Source organism: Centruroides vittatus, unplaced genomic scaffold, assembly GCF_030686945.1.
Source record: "Centruroides vittatus isolate TY-2023 unplaced genomic scaffold, ASM3068694v2 contig_955, whole genome shotgun sequence".
Lineage (NCBI taxonomy): Eukaryota > Metazoa > Arthropoda > Arachnida > Scorpiones > Buthidae > Centruroides > Centruroides vittatus.
In genome coordinates, this window is record NW_027122634.1 from 2,753,671 (window position 1) to 2,774,330 (window position 20,660).

The following is a 20,660-nucleotide window of genomic DNA, read 5'->3' on the forward strand; positions in this document are numbered from 1 at the left end:
CATTTTTTTCATGTTTTTCTACTTTTATAATTTTAAATATACAAATACAAACTTGTAAAAATAACAAGTTTTGTTCTGAAGGATTGATTGAGTCAAAAGTTTCCATACAAGGCTAGATAAGCAGTTTCCAGGTGACTAGATTGGCTGCCATAATTTGTTATTCTTGGGGACATTTGAAGGCCATATTGTACAAATGAAACTATAAAATACTGATCATGCAAGGAATGTATTTATGATTTGTGTGTATAACATCAGAAGATATGTTAGCATACATTTTCCATGAACAGGAAGGATATACCTACTGACATACAGTATGTGCATTCAATTAAATGGCATCTGTACAGAGCATATTTTATAATGTAGTCATTCATAAATTACATAGTAAGCCCTTTGCTTAAATATTTTTACCCACTTTGAAATATTGACAACATAAGTTTTACACCATCATGCAACTGAATTGTAACTTTTATATTCTGAAAAAATTCCAATTTAAAATTTATATTCTAAGTATTGATATGATTTATCCATACAAGAAATTAATACGTTGATCTTACGTTTATATGAATTCAAATTTTTTACAATTTATAATGGGAGTTTGTAGCATAAAAATGATGATTTTTTTAGTCAATAATTTACAAACAACACCATATAATCAAAATTACAAAAATAAATACAATGCAAAACAGAATTATTGTAGTTAATAAAAAAAAAATTGAGTAGATTTGAAATGACTTTGATATGAAATGATTTCTCTGTATAAGATGTAATGTAGTAAAATTGACCATTCTGTTTAGAAAATTAACATGATAGAAACTTCAACAATTATTAAATAAATCAAATTGTTACATATGAATATGTGACAATAAAAATATATCCTTATGAAAGAAATTTTCACTTTGGTATAAAAATGCAGAAAAATATTTTGTTTACATTCTTCACAATTCTATATTTCTCCTGTTCTCACTGTCAAAATACCTGTAGTTCGCAGAACATTTATACCTCCATGAAGAATACACACTCTAGGATAGCTTAATCTGACTAGTTGATTAGCAAACTGTAATAATAAATAGATAATTAAAATTTTTATTTTATATATATATATATAAACTAAACTTAAATTTTATATACTTACATTTGATACAGAATTTCCCAAACTGCTACCAACAATAATAATCAGTTTGCCTTTATGGTTGGTGAGAATTGTAGCTTCAGGAATCTGTAATAAACTTCCATCTGGGGCAAAAGCAGAATGATGTGGAATATTAATGCTTTCTGGGATAGAACCCCGCACAAAACTATTCTTTGATTAAGAAAAGAAACTGCATAACTAAACTAAACTAAACTATATTTTTATAACAACTTACATTTAACTTTTGTAACATTTTAATTCATGTAGTCAATATTTTAAATTGCCAATTCAGAATATATAAAGCGGTAACCTTTGATCATTTTATCCTGAATTTTGTGTATTTTAAGTTTTGCACTTTTCGAAATACATCATTAACAGTTTTTATCATTACTAATATAAAAGCCTGTATGTGTGTGAATTCTTTATAACTCATGCAATTTTTGTCCAATCCGGATGAAATTTCAGTTACATTCGTTTTATGTTCTGTCGAAAAGTATAAGCTACTTATTTTGCAGGTATATTAGCTATAGGATAAACGTTTTATTGACTTCAGATCAGTGATTGCACTTATGTTGCAGTGACCTCATTTAGTTCATGCTTGATGATGGAATTTCCCTAAAGTTGCATTTTTAAATGTGAGGGCTGTTTCTTTTTCAACCTCCAATGGTCCATAAAACAAAGACAAATGTAAATAACAAAATAAATATATTACCAAAAGTTAGGTACAAACATGGTTACTTTTTGACATAATTACTATGAAAATTGAGGCATTTGTCATGTCGAAAAGTAGCCATGTTTGTATCTAACTTTTGGTAATAAATTCATTTTGTTATTTACATTTTTCTTTGTTTTATCTATGTGGAATTAAAAAGATTAGCTATTTTGTTGATAAAAAAATGCCAAGAGAAAAGCGTAAGACTAAAATTGATCAGTTAAATTCTAAATCTAAAAGTATAACAACTGAGACCCATGAAGACTGTGAAGTCCAACTTGAACAACATTGAGTAAGAATGGTTTTGTCAAGGGCTACAGAAACAGCATCACAACATCATGCTCTTCAATCTCTACTTTCTCATAAAAAATATTCCATCGTGGTTGACAGGAGAATTTCTAGTTAAGTGTTGAAAAACATTACTTATTAAGTTCTTAGGAATGACTATTATTATGTATATGTATCTGTATTATTGTATGTATATATACAAACACAAAAAAAACACAAACATGTAATCTTATAAAAATCTCAGAATATTAAAAGGATACTCTTCAGGAATTCGCACATCAATTAAAAGTAATTTAACTTTAACTTTTGAACGTGGTCTTATATCATCTTTTAAATGAAAGTCTAATAAATCTAAAAGATCTTCAGCAGAAATCCTTGGACATAATTCTGCTTTCAATACATTTAATGGAACCGGACACATTTCCTTGAAAGTATTTTTAATTATTATTAATGCAAATTAAAATATTTATTGACTTAAATTAAACTTACTAATTCTGGATGCAATGATGTTTCTTCCTGAGTTTTCTTCCATTTCTGTTTATTGGTTAGCTTTTCATATTCTCTGTATGTAATACTTTTTGGTGTACTACAATACATTCTGATGGAATCTTGTACACAATGCTGAATATCAATTTCTAAAAAAAATAATTATTAAAACAATTATGAAGTTAAAGTTATTTCATTGTAAAAAAATTATATTTTTACAGTAATAAATTAATTCAACATAAGAGAAAGTGAATTGTTTTCTGATTAAAATCAAGTTTAACAACTAATTTAATTGTTCAAATGAAACATACAATTATATGAAAAACTTACCAGGCATATCAGAAAACATCAGAATGCATTCGTTAAAACCAAAAGAAAGCAAATTCGCTCTCAGTTGTTGAAGAATGGCAACACCAATAAAGAGAGGAAATGAAGCACTTCCCAAGAGCAATGTATCCCATAAATGAAATATTTTGTGAAGTGGAAATACATCTATTGTAAATAATACACGAGAAAGAATTTTTATATTATAATATAGTAAGAAGCTAGATTAATGCATACTTACGTGTGTACATTGTAAGAAACCATGGAATGGCATAAAGCTAAAATTAAAAATACAACTCATTAAGATATTAAAAATCTAATATAGCCTATGTTCAACATTTCAAAATAAAATATTCTTGCATATACAGTATCTATTGTAGAAGATTAATTCTTGCTAATGATATATTCATTTCAGAGATTTGAACATCAGTACTTTTCAACTTCTTTATGCTTAAGTTTCTCTTAGTGTGTCATTAAAACTATGCAGGGTGGGCCAACGAAAACGAAATGGCAGAGTGTTCATGTTCGTCCAAGCAAATCGCTCGGACAGATCGATTTTATTCTCGAGGGGACATCTTATGCAATAAAGTTTTTGTGAATCTGAATATTAACTAAACAAACATTTTTTTTCGAAATAAATGTTTGTTTAGATAATACAAAATAAATGAGTTTTTAAAATTTTTGTTGTCTGTTGTATTCAGAATCACAAAAACTTTATTGCAAAAGATGTCCCCTCGAGAATAAAATCGACCTGTCCAAGCGATTTGCTTGGACAAACACGAACACTCTGCCATTTCGTTTTCATTGGCCCACCCTGTATATATTATTAACATTAAAAATGTAATAGGTAGTATATATGTGTATATATATATATATCATCATTAATTATGCTCTGTTTAATGACAGTCAACATATACAGAGGTCCCATAAAAGGTCCATAATGGAACTGAAAAATTCATACCTGCCTTAATGCTATATAAAAGGGATGGCATTGCACAATGCATTAAATATGTAAACAAATCTCCAATGCAACAAGTCATGTAAAAGTACATTGTGTCAAAAAGTTTATGAAATTAAGTATTTTCAGAAAATTTATGAAAAACAAATATATTATTGTGTAAATGACTATACATTTATATCTTAGTTTCTAACAGAAAAGTTAAAATGTAATGAGCAATTATTTATTGTGACATTGTCAAAATGCCGGGCTGCAATTTTTAATCGTATTTTTAATTTATTTAACCCTTTCCTGGCCAGGGTACCGATCAATCATTACCCTAATTGTTTAGCAAAACGGCCAGGGTACTGATTGATCGTTACCCTGTTAACAATCAATTTTTATAAAATTTATCGACAACAGATGTCAGCATTTGACGGCAGCGTCTTGTTTATTGTCTGTTTCGCATTATTTTTGTCCAGGTGGTGTTTTGTTGACTTAAAAATTTTAATTATCGGTGTTTTTTCTTAATTTTTCATTTTCTGATAATTTTTTATTTCATTTTTAGCATATTCATGCAATAATATTACTATAATAAGTTCATTAATGCTATAATAAGTTTATTCAGCTATAATATGTTAATGCATCATAAATATTCAAGTTATGACCTTCAGTTCTGATATTTTATATATTTTTTTAATTTCTAATTTTTAATTTTTTTTAATTCTAAAATATCAGCAAATGTTACATCTATTGCTACTGGTAATCATATGTTTATTACGAAAATATATAATCTTGTTTGATATGAAATGAATAAAGTATATTAGTTCATTATATTAGTTGAATGCAGAATAAAGTTCAGATTTCAAACAAATGTTTGATATATTGTGCAATAATTTCACAACGAGTAAACGTACACGCATAAATGTTATATCAAATATTACAGAACAATATTATAGATTGTTCTGGCTCAGTGACAATAAGAATGAAGTAACCAGACAATGTTAATTTTGAAAAAAAGTAACAAATTTTCAAGTCTGAATGTCAGTTATCATATATTTTTTTTTTCTCATAAATTTTTAGAACAAACTTTATTGAAAAATGTTGTATTTAAAACTAACTATATTGATAAATAAATTATTATTTTATTCATATGAAAAAAATCACATATAATTTTTGGTGAATTTTTAAAATAATATTGCATGATTCACCTATTTTGCCCTTGGCCGTTTTACAAAATAAGGGGGCGTGGCAAACGGCAGGCTAAGGATTAATTTAAAATATATTCTCTCCACCTGAAAATAGTACTGCAGTGTCTTGCCCCTGTACATCATACTTTTCCTTTAACAATACAGTCGTGCCAGTCATCTATTAACTGCTTTCAGGAGAACAGTTTTATATTGCTTAAGTATCAATTTCCCTTGAAAATTTTCTTTTTTTCAATAGATTAATTGATTTAACTTCACAGTTGGTTTAACCGTAGTTATTTCGTCTGTACCGCATTTCATCAGAGACAAAGACTATTGGGTTTTATTCACATTATTCTTTATTTCACTATGCATTTCGGGTGCAATCTTTTCCGTTTATTTTGCACCCCTCATCAGGTGTTACATTTCTACAATTGGTAGAGAATACATTTGTTACGTTAATTATTGTAGATGGATTAATTAATATATATAAGTTATAAAAGATTATTACAGTTTTTTTGGACTAGTCATAAAGAGTTATTACGATTATTATAATTATTACATTAGTTAGATTGATTTAACACAAATTAATGTAAGGGATTATTTCAAATTTTATTATTGTTAGTATTATTCGGTACTAACCTTTTTTAAGACCATTCCGTTATGAGGTGTTTATGTCACCGTCCCCCGAGGCATTTCTAACTGTCCTTCGTTTAGTTTATTTGCGTTTCTTAAGCCCCTCCCCATTTCCTCCCACACTTCGTCTACCTCCATGCCGTTGTTTAGATTTATTGTGTTGATTTTATTGACTATTGTAAAGTGTTCTTTGAATTTTCGTAAATAGTTGTCCTTCTCTCTGTGGATTATTTTTATACTTTTTTTATCGATTGTGCATCCGAATTTACTGCAGTGATCGGTCCATGGTGATTGGTTATATTTGAGTCTGATTGCTGCTTCATGTTCTTTAATTCTGGTCTTTAGTTGTCTTCCTGTTTCTCCTATGTATATTGCTGGTTTTTTGCATGTACATTTTATTTCATACACCACTCCTGTTTCGCATCAACATCAACGAAATCCAAAATGAAAACAAACTAGACGAAACAGGAGTGGTGTATGAAATAAAATGTACATGCAAAAAACCAGCAATATACATAGGAGAAACAGGAAGACAACTAAAGACCAGAATTAAAGAACATGAAGCAGCAATCAGACTCAAATATAACCAATCACCATGGACCGATCACTGCAGTAAATTCGGATGCACAATCGATAAAAAAAGTATAAAAATAATCCACAGAGAGAAGGACAACTATTTACGAAAATTCAAAGAACACTTTACAATAGTCAATAAAATCAACACAATAAATCTAAACAACGGCATGGAGGTAGACGAAGTGTGGGAGGAAATGGGGAGGGGCTTAAGAAACGCAAATAAACTAAACGAAGGACAGTTAGAAATGCCTCGGGGGACGGTGACATAAACACCTCATAACGGAATTGTCTTAAAAAAGGTTAGTACCGAATAATACTAACAATAATAAAATTTGAAATAATCCCTTACATTAATTTGTGTTAAATCAATCTAACTAATGTAATAATTATAATAATCGTAATAACTCTTTATGACTAGTCCAAAAAAACTGTAATAATCTTTTATAACTTATATATATTAATTAATCCATCTACAATAATTAACGTAACAAATGTATTCTCTACCAATTGTAGAAATGTAACACCTGATGAGGGGTGCAAAATAAATGGAAAAGATTGCACCCGAAATGCATAGTGAAATAAAGAATAATGTGAATAAAACCCAATAGTCTTTGTCTCTGATGAAATGCGGTACAGACGAAATAACTACGGTTAAACCAACTGTGAAGTTAAATCAATTAATCTATTGAGAAAAAGAAAATTTTCAAGGGAAATTGATACTTAAGCAATATATACAAAAAACCGCACCATTAACGTCTAATACTTATAGAAAAGTTTTAAATAGAAATAATATGACTTCCAGTTTGCCTCAGAAGTTCATATATAGTTAACTGGGGCATCTTGCCCCTAAGGTTTCCATATCTGGTCTTGGATTTCATCTATCTAATTTTGTTCTCAAAATTAAGGAAAGATGGACAAAAGTGGGAATTTATAGGTCTCTACATTTTTTTCAAATTGCAGCCCAAAAGCTTTTTTCTATTTTTAAACTTTCTATCTTTATACTGCATGTTTAGATACATAAATACTTATCACTTATAGCTATATTAGTAGTAGACTATACCATATAAGGTTTGTTTAAGTACACTCTGATTTTCATTCAACAACAAAGTTTTTTAGCTACATTGTTAAGCTGTGCATAATTGTATTTTTAAATAACTAGAATACATGAGAAAGTTTAAAAATATCCTTATTGTGGAAGTAAATACAACTTTTTATAAATACAGTATTTAATATTAATTTACAAAATATCTTAAAATTCATTTTCATCTGAATTAATTGTTTACACTATAATTTGAGTTTCCTATCTACTTTGTTAAATGTCTGAAAATTTTAATTTCTGCAATAATAACAATGTTTTTAAATTTTATACCTCTGGAATGAATCCAATACTGTTCATATGATTAGTAAGTTCTGGATCATGGAATGCAATAAGATGAGAAAACACAGTTAAATATTCTGTAAATGTAAAATATTAAACACATTATTAATATAATTTAACAAGTATTAATGCAAAATGCTAAAAAAATAAAAATTTTAACCTTGTATCACAGGGGAATTGTCTTTCAGAAAAAAATTGTTTAAATACTTAGGAATGAAAGCTGATAGACAAGCATATGCTAAAGCTAAAAATAAACTGAAAAATTTTTATAAAATCTTAATTTTATATATTATTTTTACATTAATATTTTATTTTATACCTTCATTATTAAAATTTAAATACAAGAATGGTGCACACAGAGAATCTAATCCTTGCCAATAAACATATTGAGGATGGCTAACTACCCAAGCCTTTAGAATCCTTTTGAATTTTGAATGCCCAGTTGGTGATGACAATAATTCATTATACTGATGACATCGAGGAATATCTACTTCAATCTGTATGGATAAATAAGAGATTTTAAAATTTCTAAACAAATACATATTCAAACAATTTTACTTTTGAAATTAACCTGTCTGTCTGTAGCTGTCGGAGTTTCTTTATCAATAGCATCATAATCTCCTTGAATATCTCCCTACAGTATAAAATTGGAAACATAATACATAAATATTATATAAGATAAAATATTTTTATTAAAATTTGTATAACATTTTAAATTATGAATTTAAATATTACATTAAATATATTAAACATACTTCAATTTCAAGTAGAGCTGCCCAAACATGAGCACGATAAAGTGGAGGAATGTCTGTTCTGGCTTCCCTAATTATCTGAGAACGTTTATATGGATATGCTTCTAGCAAACGAGAATACAGAATAATTCGATGCAACTATAAAACATTAAAATATTATGTATTGTATATCTGTATTCTAAATAATTTTAAAATCATTTATTAATTATTCTCACTTGATATTCAATATCTTTTTCTCTTATTACTAATGGAAGATTGACTGTATCTTTAAATTCAGTACTGCTATTAGTATTTGTTAATGTTTGAGGCCTATACAAATATATAATAAATATTAAAAATTGTAGTAGGTAGTATCAGGTCAGTCCATAAGTTCGTGCGTATTTTTATCTACAAAAAAAGCAGCAAAAGATTTTAATTAAATTTTATTTCAATCTATAATGTATTCACCATTATTTTGTACAATTTTTTGCCATCTCGATGGTAGCTTTTTAATCCCGTCTTTGTAAAATGATTTCGGTTTTGAATCAAAATATTCAGAAATAGCCTTTTTTACAGTGCAGACTAGTGCAGAGAGAGCATCGTCGTCGAAGTCGACGGATCTTCCCGTACGAGCCTTATCCTCCACACTAAAATCGTTGTTTCTAAATCTTTCAAACCACTTCTGCGTAGTCCTTGAACTAATTACGATTTGATTATGTACAGTATTTATTTTTTTGGCTGCATTTGTAGCATTCTCACCAAATAAAAAGTATAAAACGTGTCTTTTATATTCGTCGGTTACTTCCATTTTAACGAAAATAAACAACTGAAATGTTCACAATTCTGAACAGTATTATAGGAATGAGATCCAATTTAACACTTAGGTGTAAAAATTATCACATTAGACTGACATTTTTAACAGCAAAACAAGATTTTTCTCAAGGTCATAAAAATGCGCAGGGACTTATGGACTGACCTGATATTTATATACCATCATTCTTAAGTAACTTAAAAGTTAACATACCCATTTTCCATAATTAATGGATAATATATACCTGGATCTATATCCTTTAATCTCTAAAAATATTTCAAAATAAATTATAAATTATAAATATTACAATTATATATATTAAATAAAAATAATACTAAAATTTAAGATACCATATTATTTCAAATATAAGCCGCTCTTGAATTTAAGTCAAAGTAAAAGTTTAAAATTGCAAAAAATAATAAAAAATAAAAATTATTTTATATATATGATTTGCATCAATTGCAGGATATCTTTCTTTTTTAGGCCCTGAGAATAGTTTTTTGTCTTTTTTATGCTTAAATAATTTTTCCTTCATGGCTCTCCAATGATTCTCATTTTGTCAACTGTAAATCTTTTACCAGCTGCACAATTTCCAATTTCTTTGCTGCACAATATAACTTTTCTTTTGAATTCAGCATCATATGTAAACTGTTTTTCCATTATCAGTGAGAATAAATAATAAAAAATTTAAAATTCAATTCTATATAGCTGCTATCAAACACAACTGGATTAAATCAGAAAAGTGCAAACGTGGAACACCAAATAAACTATTATCAATGGTTGTAATACTATGTGCATGCATAGAGTGTAAAGCAAAGGCAAAGTGTTGGGAAGAGGGAGATTAGCAGAAATAAGAAGTTAAAATATTTGCTGTGAATTTTGTCTTAAAAATCGAAATAAAAAGCTGCTAAATTTGAAGTAATAAGGTAATTAGTTGTCAATTATTTTATTTCTACAGAAAAAAATCCAGAACATTAGCATTTTCTAGAATATGATCTTAAAAACAAATTATCTGCCTTTGGTGAGGGGAGCAGTTGATAACATTTAAAAATTAAATAGAAAAATTTTTAACATGAAGCATGAAACATATTTTAACATAATCAACAGGCATGTAAGTATATGTAGTAATAATAATAATAATAATCATTTATTAAAATAGGCAATAGCCTATTTAGCCTAAATATTTATAGGCAATAGCCTATAAATATTCTATTATTATCATAATAGGCAATAGCCTGTTATTACAGGGAGTTATAACATAGAATGAACATTGATCATAGTAATAATTATAACATATTCAGTTTTTATCAGTTAGTATTATTACGTACAATGTTCGGATCAATTCAAATTCTTTCACCCTTTTAAGGATTGATTACAAAAGATTTTTGTATAATTATATAATTTGTAAATCATAGCAGTATTTGCACCTTGGAAGAAATGATACATTTGATTTTCTTCTGAAATGAAATTTAGTTGGTTTAAATCCATTTTAATTCTTAGTTCATAGCCTTTTTTACATCAACAGAAAACGTGAAACTTAGTGAATTATTCTTAACATCTTGGACAGCTACTTTTGGAAATTTCGTAGATTCTATTATTAATTATAACCATATTACTATTTAATCTCAGTTGAATGAAAAACTTCTTGACTGTAAATGACATATTAGATAACGTATAGTTATTATTGAAGGAGTAATTTAGCAATATTTTATACCATTTAGGCTCTCTTCTCTTATATATTTCTTCGATATCTTGAGCTAATGAGATTTCTAATGCATTATGTATTAGTTGTTTCCTTATAAAATCGCTAATTTCTGAATTTTCTAGTAATGGAGCTATAGAAACTCCATATTCATTGATTATATTCTTCATTTGACTAATCCAGGTATTTTTTGGGGTAAGTATATATAATTATATTTAGTTATTATTCAAATAATATTGATATTAAAAATTTTACAAATTATTTTATCTTAGCATTTTTTTTTTTTTATTCCTTGCTATCAAGTAATTGTATTAAACAATTCTATCACATCAAAATACAGAATTAATATGCTATATAATTCAAATACAAAAAGTAATTAGATGTAAATGAATACATAATCAATATAGTATTTGTAAAAAAGCATCTACATATATATGAAAACCTATAACACTCACTACAGATTTCAGCTAGAAAAAGATCTCATTCTCTGTAAGATGTCTGAGTAATTGAATTGTGACTAATTAATTTGATGTCTAAAATACCATATATAGATAAATATAAACCATCTTATAGTATTGTATCTTGTAGATGATAAAAAAAATAAATTAAACAACTTTTAATAGCTCAAGTACTTTTGTTATTATTAATACTTATAAGATTTTCAGTACAAAATCTTATAGTGATAGATTCTTAAGTATTTTAATATTTTGAAATCATTCCAGCATAGAATTTTTTTTAAATTAAAAAAAAAACAAATAAAATTTGAAATATCTTAAAAAATGAAGTGAACAGAATGTTTTAAAATCATTTTACTGTTATAACTAAGGAAAACATTTTTTCCTTCTTAAGATAATTCTATTTATCTATCAAGTACATCTGACACCATAAGACAATTTATTTTTATTTAGCTGAAACCATGAGACAATAGATAATAGAGAATATAAGTTATTCACATTTATAATTCCTATTTAGTATCATTTTGTTTCTACAAACCGCTATAATAAAAGTTCATTCTTTGCCATTTCTGGCTCCATTCTTTTACATTAACATACACAAAAAACACACTATTCTAGTAAAGGAATCTAATTTTTAATACAAGTTTTGATAAGAACTATAATAAAAATCATCTAGAAAAAGATATAATTTCATGTACTATTTATTGCTACTGTACTCTCAAAATATGTAGTAAAATGACAAATATCTTATATTTTAATTTACGATTTCCATTAAGTTTACATTTAACTCCTCTTTCCTCAATAAAAAGAATTTAATATTAAAGACTATTCAGAAATATTAGATAAACTTCAAATTATTACTTTAAAATGTATCTTAAATCAATATAGCTACTATTCAAATATTTAAATAACAGATTTCTTCATTTATGATTTTTAAGAAATCTGTTTATTAATGTATACTTTATAACAAATATATAAAACAATTATGCTTATCAATGTCTTAAAATCTACACTCTTATGGAAAAGCAATACAATATTTAAATCAAGACAATAAATATTTGTTTCACTAGCAATATATAAGTTATATTCCATCTTTTTAAATTTTAATATTGAACTAATATTCAAAATTTTCAACTTTTGAATATTCATAAAAAATTATAATCTTCAGAATTTAGATTTATTCTGAATAATCTAATTACCTGTCGTAATGTATCTAATGGTAGTATAATGAATGTGTCATTTAGTAGCATTCCTCTATCTTTCTTTTGACCAAATTCTTCTCCTTCTTCTAAAACTAATCTAAAAAATTTTGCAGTTTGTTTAAAATAATATACATTATGCAATTTGTTGATATAGGGATTATTTACTTTGGTAAAGAACATATAGGTGGCTTTGCTTTAATTAATCCTTGCTTACGAAATTCAGCTTCGACATCACCTCCAGCAAGTTGCCATAAATAATACACTTCTTCTAATGGACGATATGCTAAATGATCATCTAAATAAAAAATTCATTTTGATTATAATAAGCAATTTGTTAATAATAAACTGTAATAGAAATATTATTGTAAAAATTAAATAGAGAATATCTTAATATTAATAGCTATATTCAACAGGACTAAATGGATTATCTGTATACTCATTTGTTAATTATAAAATTTAAATTTATTCAAATAAAAAGATAAAGTACTTAATTCATTTGGAAAAAAAGTTTAATTATTTCTTAAGATTGTTTCATATTGCTTTATTCCATCTGAAAATTTCAAAATATATATTTTTGCAATCAAATAGATTTGAGTTATGTATGATAAATATAATCTATTCTTCTTACTTTTTAATCTTAAAGTATACGAAAAAATTATATTTTTCTTCCAGTTCTGACTTATGGATATTGTATAACTAAAAGCTTTTCTAAAACATTGTTAACACAATGAATAAAAAAGATTCCAGTTAAAAAGGTAAAAGGAAATCAACTTGCAGAGAAAAAACTTTTTATTTACTTTAACAAACTTCCCAAATGCATTTCGCCTCTTATGAAAGGCCTCTTCAGTAGGTTTGACCGTACACAGTTCATATTCCGACAATAACTTGTTAGGAGAAACCACTTATATAGTTCACAAAAAATTCCCAGCATTCCGCTGTTAGCATTCTCGTATTCAAATTTACACTGTTGTTTTGCATAACGATAGCAAAATGTTCCTTTACTTTCCGTTTTACATTGTTTTTTTCCCTAAAGACAATTTTTAACTTATTAGTATTGATCTGACAATTATTAATATTGCAGTGTTGGAAGATAGGAGAATTACTAATTTTTAACCTTACAGCAGCCAAGTGTTCTGACAGTCTGATCTTCAGTCTTCGTTTCGTTTCACCGATGTAAAAACTGGGGTTGTTACATGTGCATTCTATTCTATAAATGACGCCTTCTTCTTCTAATAAATCTTTTTTATTAGTGCTTCTTATAATCATCATATTTGATAACCTCTTATTTTGGGATGGAGCCAATCCAATAAATTTTTGATTAAAAAATTTATTATATTTCTCATAAATACCTTTTATGTACGGGAAGGATACATACTGCTTTATTTCTTGACGTTGTTTAATTAGCTTTAAGTCTATTTCTTAAAAATCGGTTGTACCAGTCATTTAGCAATCTTTTTGGGTATCCATTTAGGATATATTTCTTATGTGTATCTTCGACTTCTTTTTCTCTTTGATGTATATTTGTTATTCTAGAAAAAATCTTGTTATTTCCATTAAATATACATTATATTTTTGGTTTAAAGGACAATATGATTTAAAATTGATTACTTTCTTCGTATTACACAGTTTTTCAAATTTACAATATTCCAAATGATCGTCAAATCGTTTAATTGTTATATCTAAATAATTTAACTGATTATTTAATTCATGCTCTTGAGTAAATCTAATATTTAAGTTGATTTTGTTAGCTTGTTCCAAAATTTGCAAATGTGTTGTTACAGCATTATTATATATGTTATTATCTGGATCGTAAAGCAAGATATTATACAGGTAAATACAATAGAATTAATAAATTTATAAAAAAATATAATTTATGCCTATTAAAAGCTGATAAGTCAAATCAAATAGTTATTATGGATTTACACAAATTAGAAATTAAGAAACAAGAAATTGTATCGGAAGGAAACTTTGAAAAATTGGAAAACGACCCATTCATAGGAATACAACGAGCATTAACCAAGAAGTTAAAGAACTTGGTTAAAGAAGGTTATATCATGCCATATCAATGTAAAGAAATACTTTCAAAGGAAAATGTAAGAATTCCAAAATTAAACGTCCAAATTAAAACTCATAAACAAAACAAATGTAGACCAATTATAGACTTTCGATTTACATTGCTATATATAACCTGGAAATGTTTATTAAAAAGTTATTACAGGTTATACAAAACTCAGAATATACCATAAAAAATGCTGATGATTTATTATCAAGATTACAAAAGGGAGAAATTCTGCCAAACTATAAACTAATGAGCCTAGATATAACTTCTATGTACCCATCCATCAATAAGGATACAATTGTGAAAAGCTTATGTAAGTATGGTGTTTCTGACTATCTGAGAGATTTAATCACTTTTACATTAGATAATAATTATTTTACAGTAAATAAAAATTTTTATCATCAAACCGATGGCATTTCTATGGGTTCTGTAATAGGGCCAAAATTAGCTGAGATCTATATGTTGGATGTGGACAAGGTTTTATCAACATTGAACGGTATAAAGTTTTTTGCGAGGTACGTCAATGATATTTTGATCATGTATAATAGTGCTGTAACAACACATTTGCAAATTTTGGAACAAGCTAACAAAATCAACTTAAATATTAGATTTACTCAAGAGCATGAATTAAATAATCAGTTAAATTATTTAGATATAACAATTAAACGATTTGACGATCATTTGGAATATTGTAAATTTGAAAAACTGTGTAATACGAAGAAAGTAATCAATTTTAAATCATATTGTCCTTTAAACCAAAAATATAATGTATATTTAATGGAAATAACAAGATTTTTTCTAGAATAACAAATATACATCAAAGAGAAAAAGAAATTGAAGATACACATAAGAAATATATCCTAAATGGATACCCAAAAAGATTGCTAAATGACTGGTACAACCGATTTTTAAGAAATAGACTTAAAGCTAATTAAACAACGTCAAGAAATAAAGCAGTATGTATCCTTCCCGTACATAAAAGGTATTTATGAGAAATATAATAAATTTTTTAATCAAAAATTTATTGGATTGGCTCCATCCCAAAATAAGAGGTTATCAAATATGATGATTATAAGAAGCACTAATAAAAAAGATTTATTAGAAGAAGAAGGCGTCATTTATAGAATAGAATGCACATGTAACAACCCCAGTTTTTACATCGGTGAAACGAAACGAAGACTGAAGATCAGACTGTCAGAACACTTGGCTGCTGTAAGGTTAAAAATTAGTAATTCTCCTATCTTCCAACACTGCAATATTAATAATTGTCAGATCAATACTAATAAGTTAAAAATTGTCTTTAGGGAAAAAAACAATGTAAAACGGAAAGTAAAGGAACATTTTGCTATCGTTATGCAAAACAACAGTGTAAATTTGAATACGAGAATGCTAACAGCGGAATGCTGGGAATTTTTTGTGAACTATATAAGTGGTTTCTCCTAACAAGTTATTGTCGGAATATGAACTGTGTACGGTCAAACCTACTGAAGAGGCCTTTCATAAGAGGCGAAATGCATTTGGGAAGTTTGTTAAAGTAAATAAAAAGTTTTTTCTCTGCAAGTTGATTTCCTTTTACCTTTTTAACTGTAATCTTTTTTATTCATTGTTAACACAATGTTTTAGAAAATTTTTTAGTTATACAATATCCATAAGTCAGAACTGGAAGAAAAATATTTTTTCGTATACTTTAAGATTAACTGATTAATGGAAATAACAAGATTTTTTCTAGTAAAAATTAAAATAACATTAAATTAACAATAAACAATAAACAATAAAATTAAAATAATAGTAAAAATTAAAATAAGAATAAAAATTAAATTAAACAATTTTACATTAAAAGTTCTTTATTGTATTCAGATTTTACAAATGCCAGTGAAAACAAATATACACAAATTGTAGTTCATTTTAAACATCACTCAGTCCAAGTTGATTAACAAACAAAAGTACTGCATAATGTTTAAATAAAAGTAAGAAGAATAGAAAGTCTGACTCCATTGGTTTTTATAATTATTTTGGAAATATAATCTAATTATACCATAATTAGGGATGTCCTGATACCACAAAAATATTGATACCAGTATTGGTCTTAAAGTATCAATACCAGCCAGTATCGGAATTGGGTATCAAAACTGGAAACCTTGCTGGATTTCGCTGTTCAGTTTGTTGTGCCGCCTTCCAGTTATTTTTACTACTGAGGAGGTACACCTATCCTTCTTTTTGCACAGTGGATACAGTCCAAATATTACTATGTAACATTATTTAAGATTTATATAAAAACCACATTATTTCAAAATCATATAAAAATGGACCATGTAAAAAGAGAGATAGTTGCACTGTACTTATTACAATGAAGACCAAGTGGACCCCAGAGAAGAAATTAACATTTTTTTGTTTACTCTAGAAAACTGAATCCTGGCTATCTGGTTCAGAAGTTGGTGCGTCTGCCAGTACTTTAGTTTACACTCGTATGATGTCTTATGTACATAAAAGAAGCCCCAGATCTACAATCCTGCTAATGGGCTCTGTGGGTATTACTATACATGGAATAGGGGTGGATAAGAAATTGTTGGTCAAGAGGTAAAACAATGTTTTTACATTAAAAGTTCTTTATTGTATTCAGATTTTACAAATGCCAGTGAAAACAAATATATACAAATTGTAGTTCATTTTAAACATCACTCAGTCCAAGTTGATTAACAAACAAAAGTACTGCATAATGTTTAAATAAATAATTATTTATAAATAGTAAGTAGAACTCTAAGCATATACAGATTCTGTAAATGAAATTTGATGTAATATATTTATTGATTTTAGGACATTAATATTTTTATATAAGTTTAACTTAACTGAAAATAGTAAAATTCCATTTTCAGTTCTGATTCATCTGCAAAATCTGGTTTTGGTCAGACCTTACCTGTCTGTGAAAAATGTAACGATACCAGATTACCGTGGTAACCCATAGTAAAGTATCGATACTAGTATCAGTAATGGACCAAAAGTATTGAGTACAAAAAGTATTTGGTATCAAAGGAAAGTATTGATACAGTATCAGTAGTATTGGGACATATATTGGACACAGTAGTGGAACCCCATAATATAAAATTTATATAAGAAAATTATAATCAATTTATTAGTATTAGTAAAAAATCAAATAAAAGTTTTCATAATATAGATTTCATAAAAAATTATTAGTTCACCATGCTAAAATAATATCTAATTAAAGAACAAGATAACTACTGTCTATCAGCATTAAACAGTTTTTATTATAACATCATCGCACGCACTTTCAACATATTATCAATATCATCTTCAAGCAAAGAAAATAATGTAACTTAGGAACATCTGGAATTCCAATAGACTGTAGTTATCTCATTCTTTAATTGAATGTAGATCTCTTTAGTGAAAATTAATAATAATAAAATTTCAAATAATTTTACAATAATGTTATTACTTACAAATTATTGGAACATTTTTGGGTAAAACCAAAGAACGACATCTCAATTCAATAGAAGGAAAAGATTCTTTTATGATTTTTATTCTATGTGAATCATCTAATCCATGTTCTTTAAAAAATTCATGTTCTAGTAATTTAGATGCATTTGGTCTAAGAAAATAAAATCAACAGACATTAGAATAGCAAATATTTCATTGATTATATTAATATTTGTTAACTTAGATTTATTACCTCTTTAGTGGATCTGTTGTTAGACAAGATTCTAAAAATGATTTGAGAGTTGAAGGCATATTCTATAAGATAAATAAAATTTCAAAACTATATTATTATTATTAATTGAAGTTTTTATATAAAAATGTGTTTACTTTAGTAATTAAAAATAAATTAGTTGCATTTTTAAAATTACAAATAAAATTAATATTAAATCTTTTAAAACATTTTCATAGAATATCAATATTTTTCCATTATTTTGTTAATAATTTTTTTTAATCAGAACTATTACTTCTTTCAATTCTACTGAGAAATTCTGAGAAATATAAATAATTTACAAATGGAGAAAACTTTTGTATTTTACTAACTTAGAAACTTCTATATAAAACATTTTTATTTTATATAGAATGAATAAAATACCAACAATAAGTTTTATTAATACTTTAATAATGTAATCTTTTATAAAAGTCTAAGTTTTAGTTAATTTGTAATAAAAATAAAAGTAATAATCAAACTTATACAATTTTTAAAATCTTTGCAAATTATTTAACATTTTTACAGAGCAAAAACTCTTCTAGTCATCTTTCTCTACATTACATTTTCCAAGTAAAAATTAAATTAAACAAACAATATTTCTGAAGAAATTAATAATTTTAAAATTTTAGGAATCATTATAGATATTTTTATAAAAAATATTTATACATCTATGCTATTTATACTACATGTTTCAGCAAAGTGTTTTAACTTTCATTTACTTAATTTCACTTATGTTTTAACTTAGTATTTTTATTAACAGATACAGAAAAATTTAGAAAAGTTGAAAGTCCATATTTTTCTATATCATTAAAAGAGATATTATTGGAAAAAGGCTGTCACTTGTTCTCAAAAAATCATTGATTTAATGGAACAGTTTGATGTTAGATTTATTTGTAATTTTTACTTATTTCACTTAAAATTTTCTTACTTCTAGCTTTTGAATAACATCATGTTCTTTAGCTATTGTATATAAAACACTTTGACCAGTATCTGCAATAAATCAAAACAAATATATAAAACTTGAAATAAAATCTAAAATCACTAGTAATTAAATAATAATAACATAATAAACTACAATATTTCACAAGTAAAGAAATAGACACAAACCTAGTTTAACTAATAATAAAATTTCTTGAAATATTTCATCTATAATGCAATGTTCCCATAGTTCTTTACCCTTTGAAATAATTAATATTTCTATAATTAACTGAATTAAATAGATTCATAATTTATTATTCAAATTATAAATTATTAAAATAATTTATTTCAAATCATTAAAAAAACATTAAACATACTAAAACTAATTCTAAAATTATAATTCCTAAAGACCAGATATCACTTTTTGGTCCTGATGGTAAAGGATATGGAAAAGAATAATCGCTTTTGCCTGGAACATCGCCCATTAATGTTTCAGGAGCAAGATATTTAGGTATACTGAAATTAAGAAATAAGTAGAAAATCAAAAAAATGACTTAAAATTTCCAAATCTAAATTTAAAATTATGCATGATTTTACCCTATCGGAAATGACACACAAGCACCACATTCAGTCATATAATATAAACCATAATTTGCTAATTTTACATGATTCTGAAAATAATGTTTTTCAATTTAAAAAATAATTTTAACATAATTATTATTAATAATTTTTTAATTATTACCTCACTATCGAGTAAAATACAATTAGGAGAAAGACATCGATGAATTAGATCACTTTTGTGAAGAAATTCTAAAGCATCTAAAGTCTCAAAGGTTAATAATGCTAAATCTGATATATTTCTACAAAAGAATAAAATAAATAAGTAATTTTTTTCATAAAATTATTTATTATATTATTTATTTATTTTATTATTTTAATGTAGGATTAAAGTATTAAAAAAACTTACTCTTCAATATTTTTCTATTTTCTTTTTGTTGTATATTTTTCAATAATACTCACTCACAATCATTAATCTTTCTGTCAAACAAAAGATGAACTTAAGAATAACATTTTTTATAAAATAATAAATTACTTTTCGTTATAATTAAAAATATGGATAAATCATATTTAATAATTTGAAAGATAATTTTTTGTTGATAAATGAGTGCAGTTAAAAATTATCTACATTTGAAACATATTTTAAATCTCAACTAGAAAATGAGTTTTAAAGTATATCAAAAACAGTAAAGATAACTAAAGTTAATCTTTAATTTTCTTTTTTACAAAATTATAAAATAATTTACTATATTATATTATGTTGTTACATTATCAGTGGCGCACACAGCATTTAATTTTGGGGAACCAAGTTGAACAGATGAAAAATTTTTAATGCAAATTCATGAATTCAATAAAATTCCACCTTATGTGA

The 20,660-nt window shown here is 26.1% G+C and overlaps 1 protein-coding gene across 1 annotated transcript; it reads right to left on the minus strand.

Moving 5' to 3' along the window:
- Window positions 1-809: 809 nt before the first annotated feature.
- Window positions 810-20,094, minus strand: LOC136985223 (TBC domain-containing protein kinase-like protein). The gene is made up of 22 exons (XM_067282456.1): window positions 19,974-20,094; window positions 19,829-19,902; window positions 19,609-19,747; window positions 19,421-19,490; window positions 19,242-19,303; window positions 18,299-18,360; window positions 18,069-18,217; window positions 12,720-12,849; window positions 12,552-12,651; window positions 9,409-9,461; window positions 8,621-8,714; window positions 8,409-8,543; window positions 8,225-8,287; window positions 7,973-8,150; window positions 7,814-7,897; window positions 7,645-7,730; window positions 3,181-3,217; window positions 2,946-3,107; window positions 2,619-2,764; window positions 2,390-2,553; window positions 1,133-1,295; window positions 810-1,054 (listed from the first exon to the last, which is right to left on the minus strand). Exons 2-22 carry the CDS (start codon window positions 19,864-19,866, stop codon window positions 944-946), a joined length of 2,226 nt encoding a protein of 741 aa, XP_067138557.1. The 5' UTR covers window positions 19,867-19,902; window positions 19,974-20,094; the 3' UTR covers window positions 810-943.
- Between the last annotated feature and the right edge of the window lie 566 nt (window positions 20,095-20,660).

Bases quoted from the DNA above. Each gene is read 5' to 3' on its own strand.
- LOC136985223 (XM_067282456.1), bottom strand. From the start codon at position 19,866: ATGACTGAATGTGGTGCTTGTGTGTCATTTCCGATAGG. The intron at 18,361-19,241 runs GTAAGAAAATTT...TTTATCTTATAG, and splicing joins ATGTTATTCAAAAGCTAGAA to AATATGCCTTCAACTCTCAA. The intron at 1,055-1,132 runs GTAAGTATATAA...TTATTATTACAG, and splicing joins TGGGAAATTCTGTATCAAAT to TTTGCTAATCAACTAGTCAG.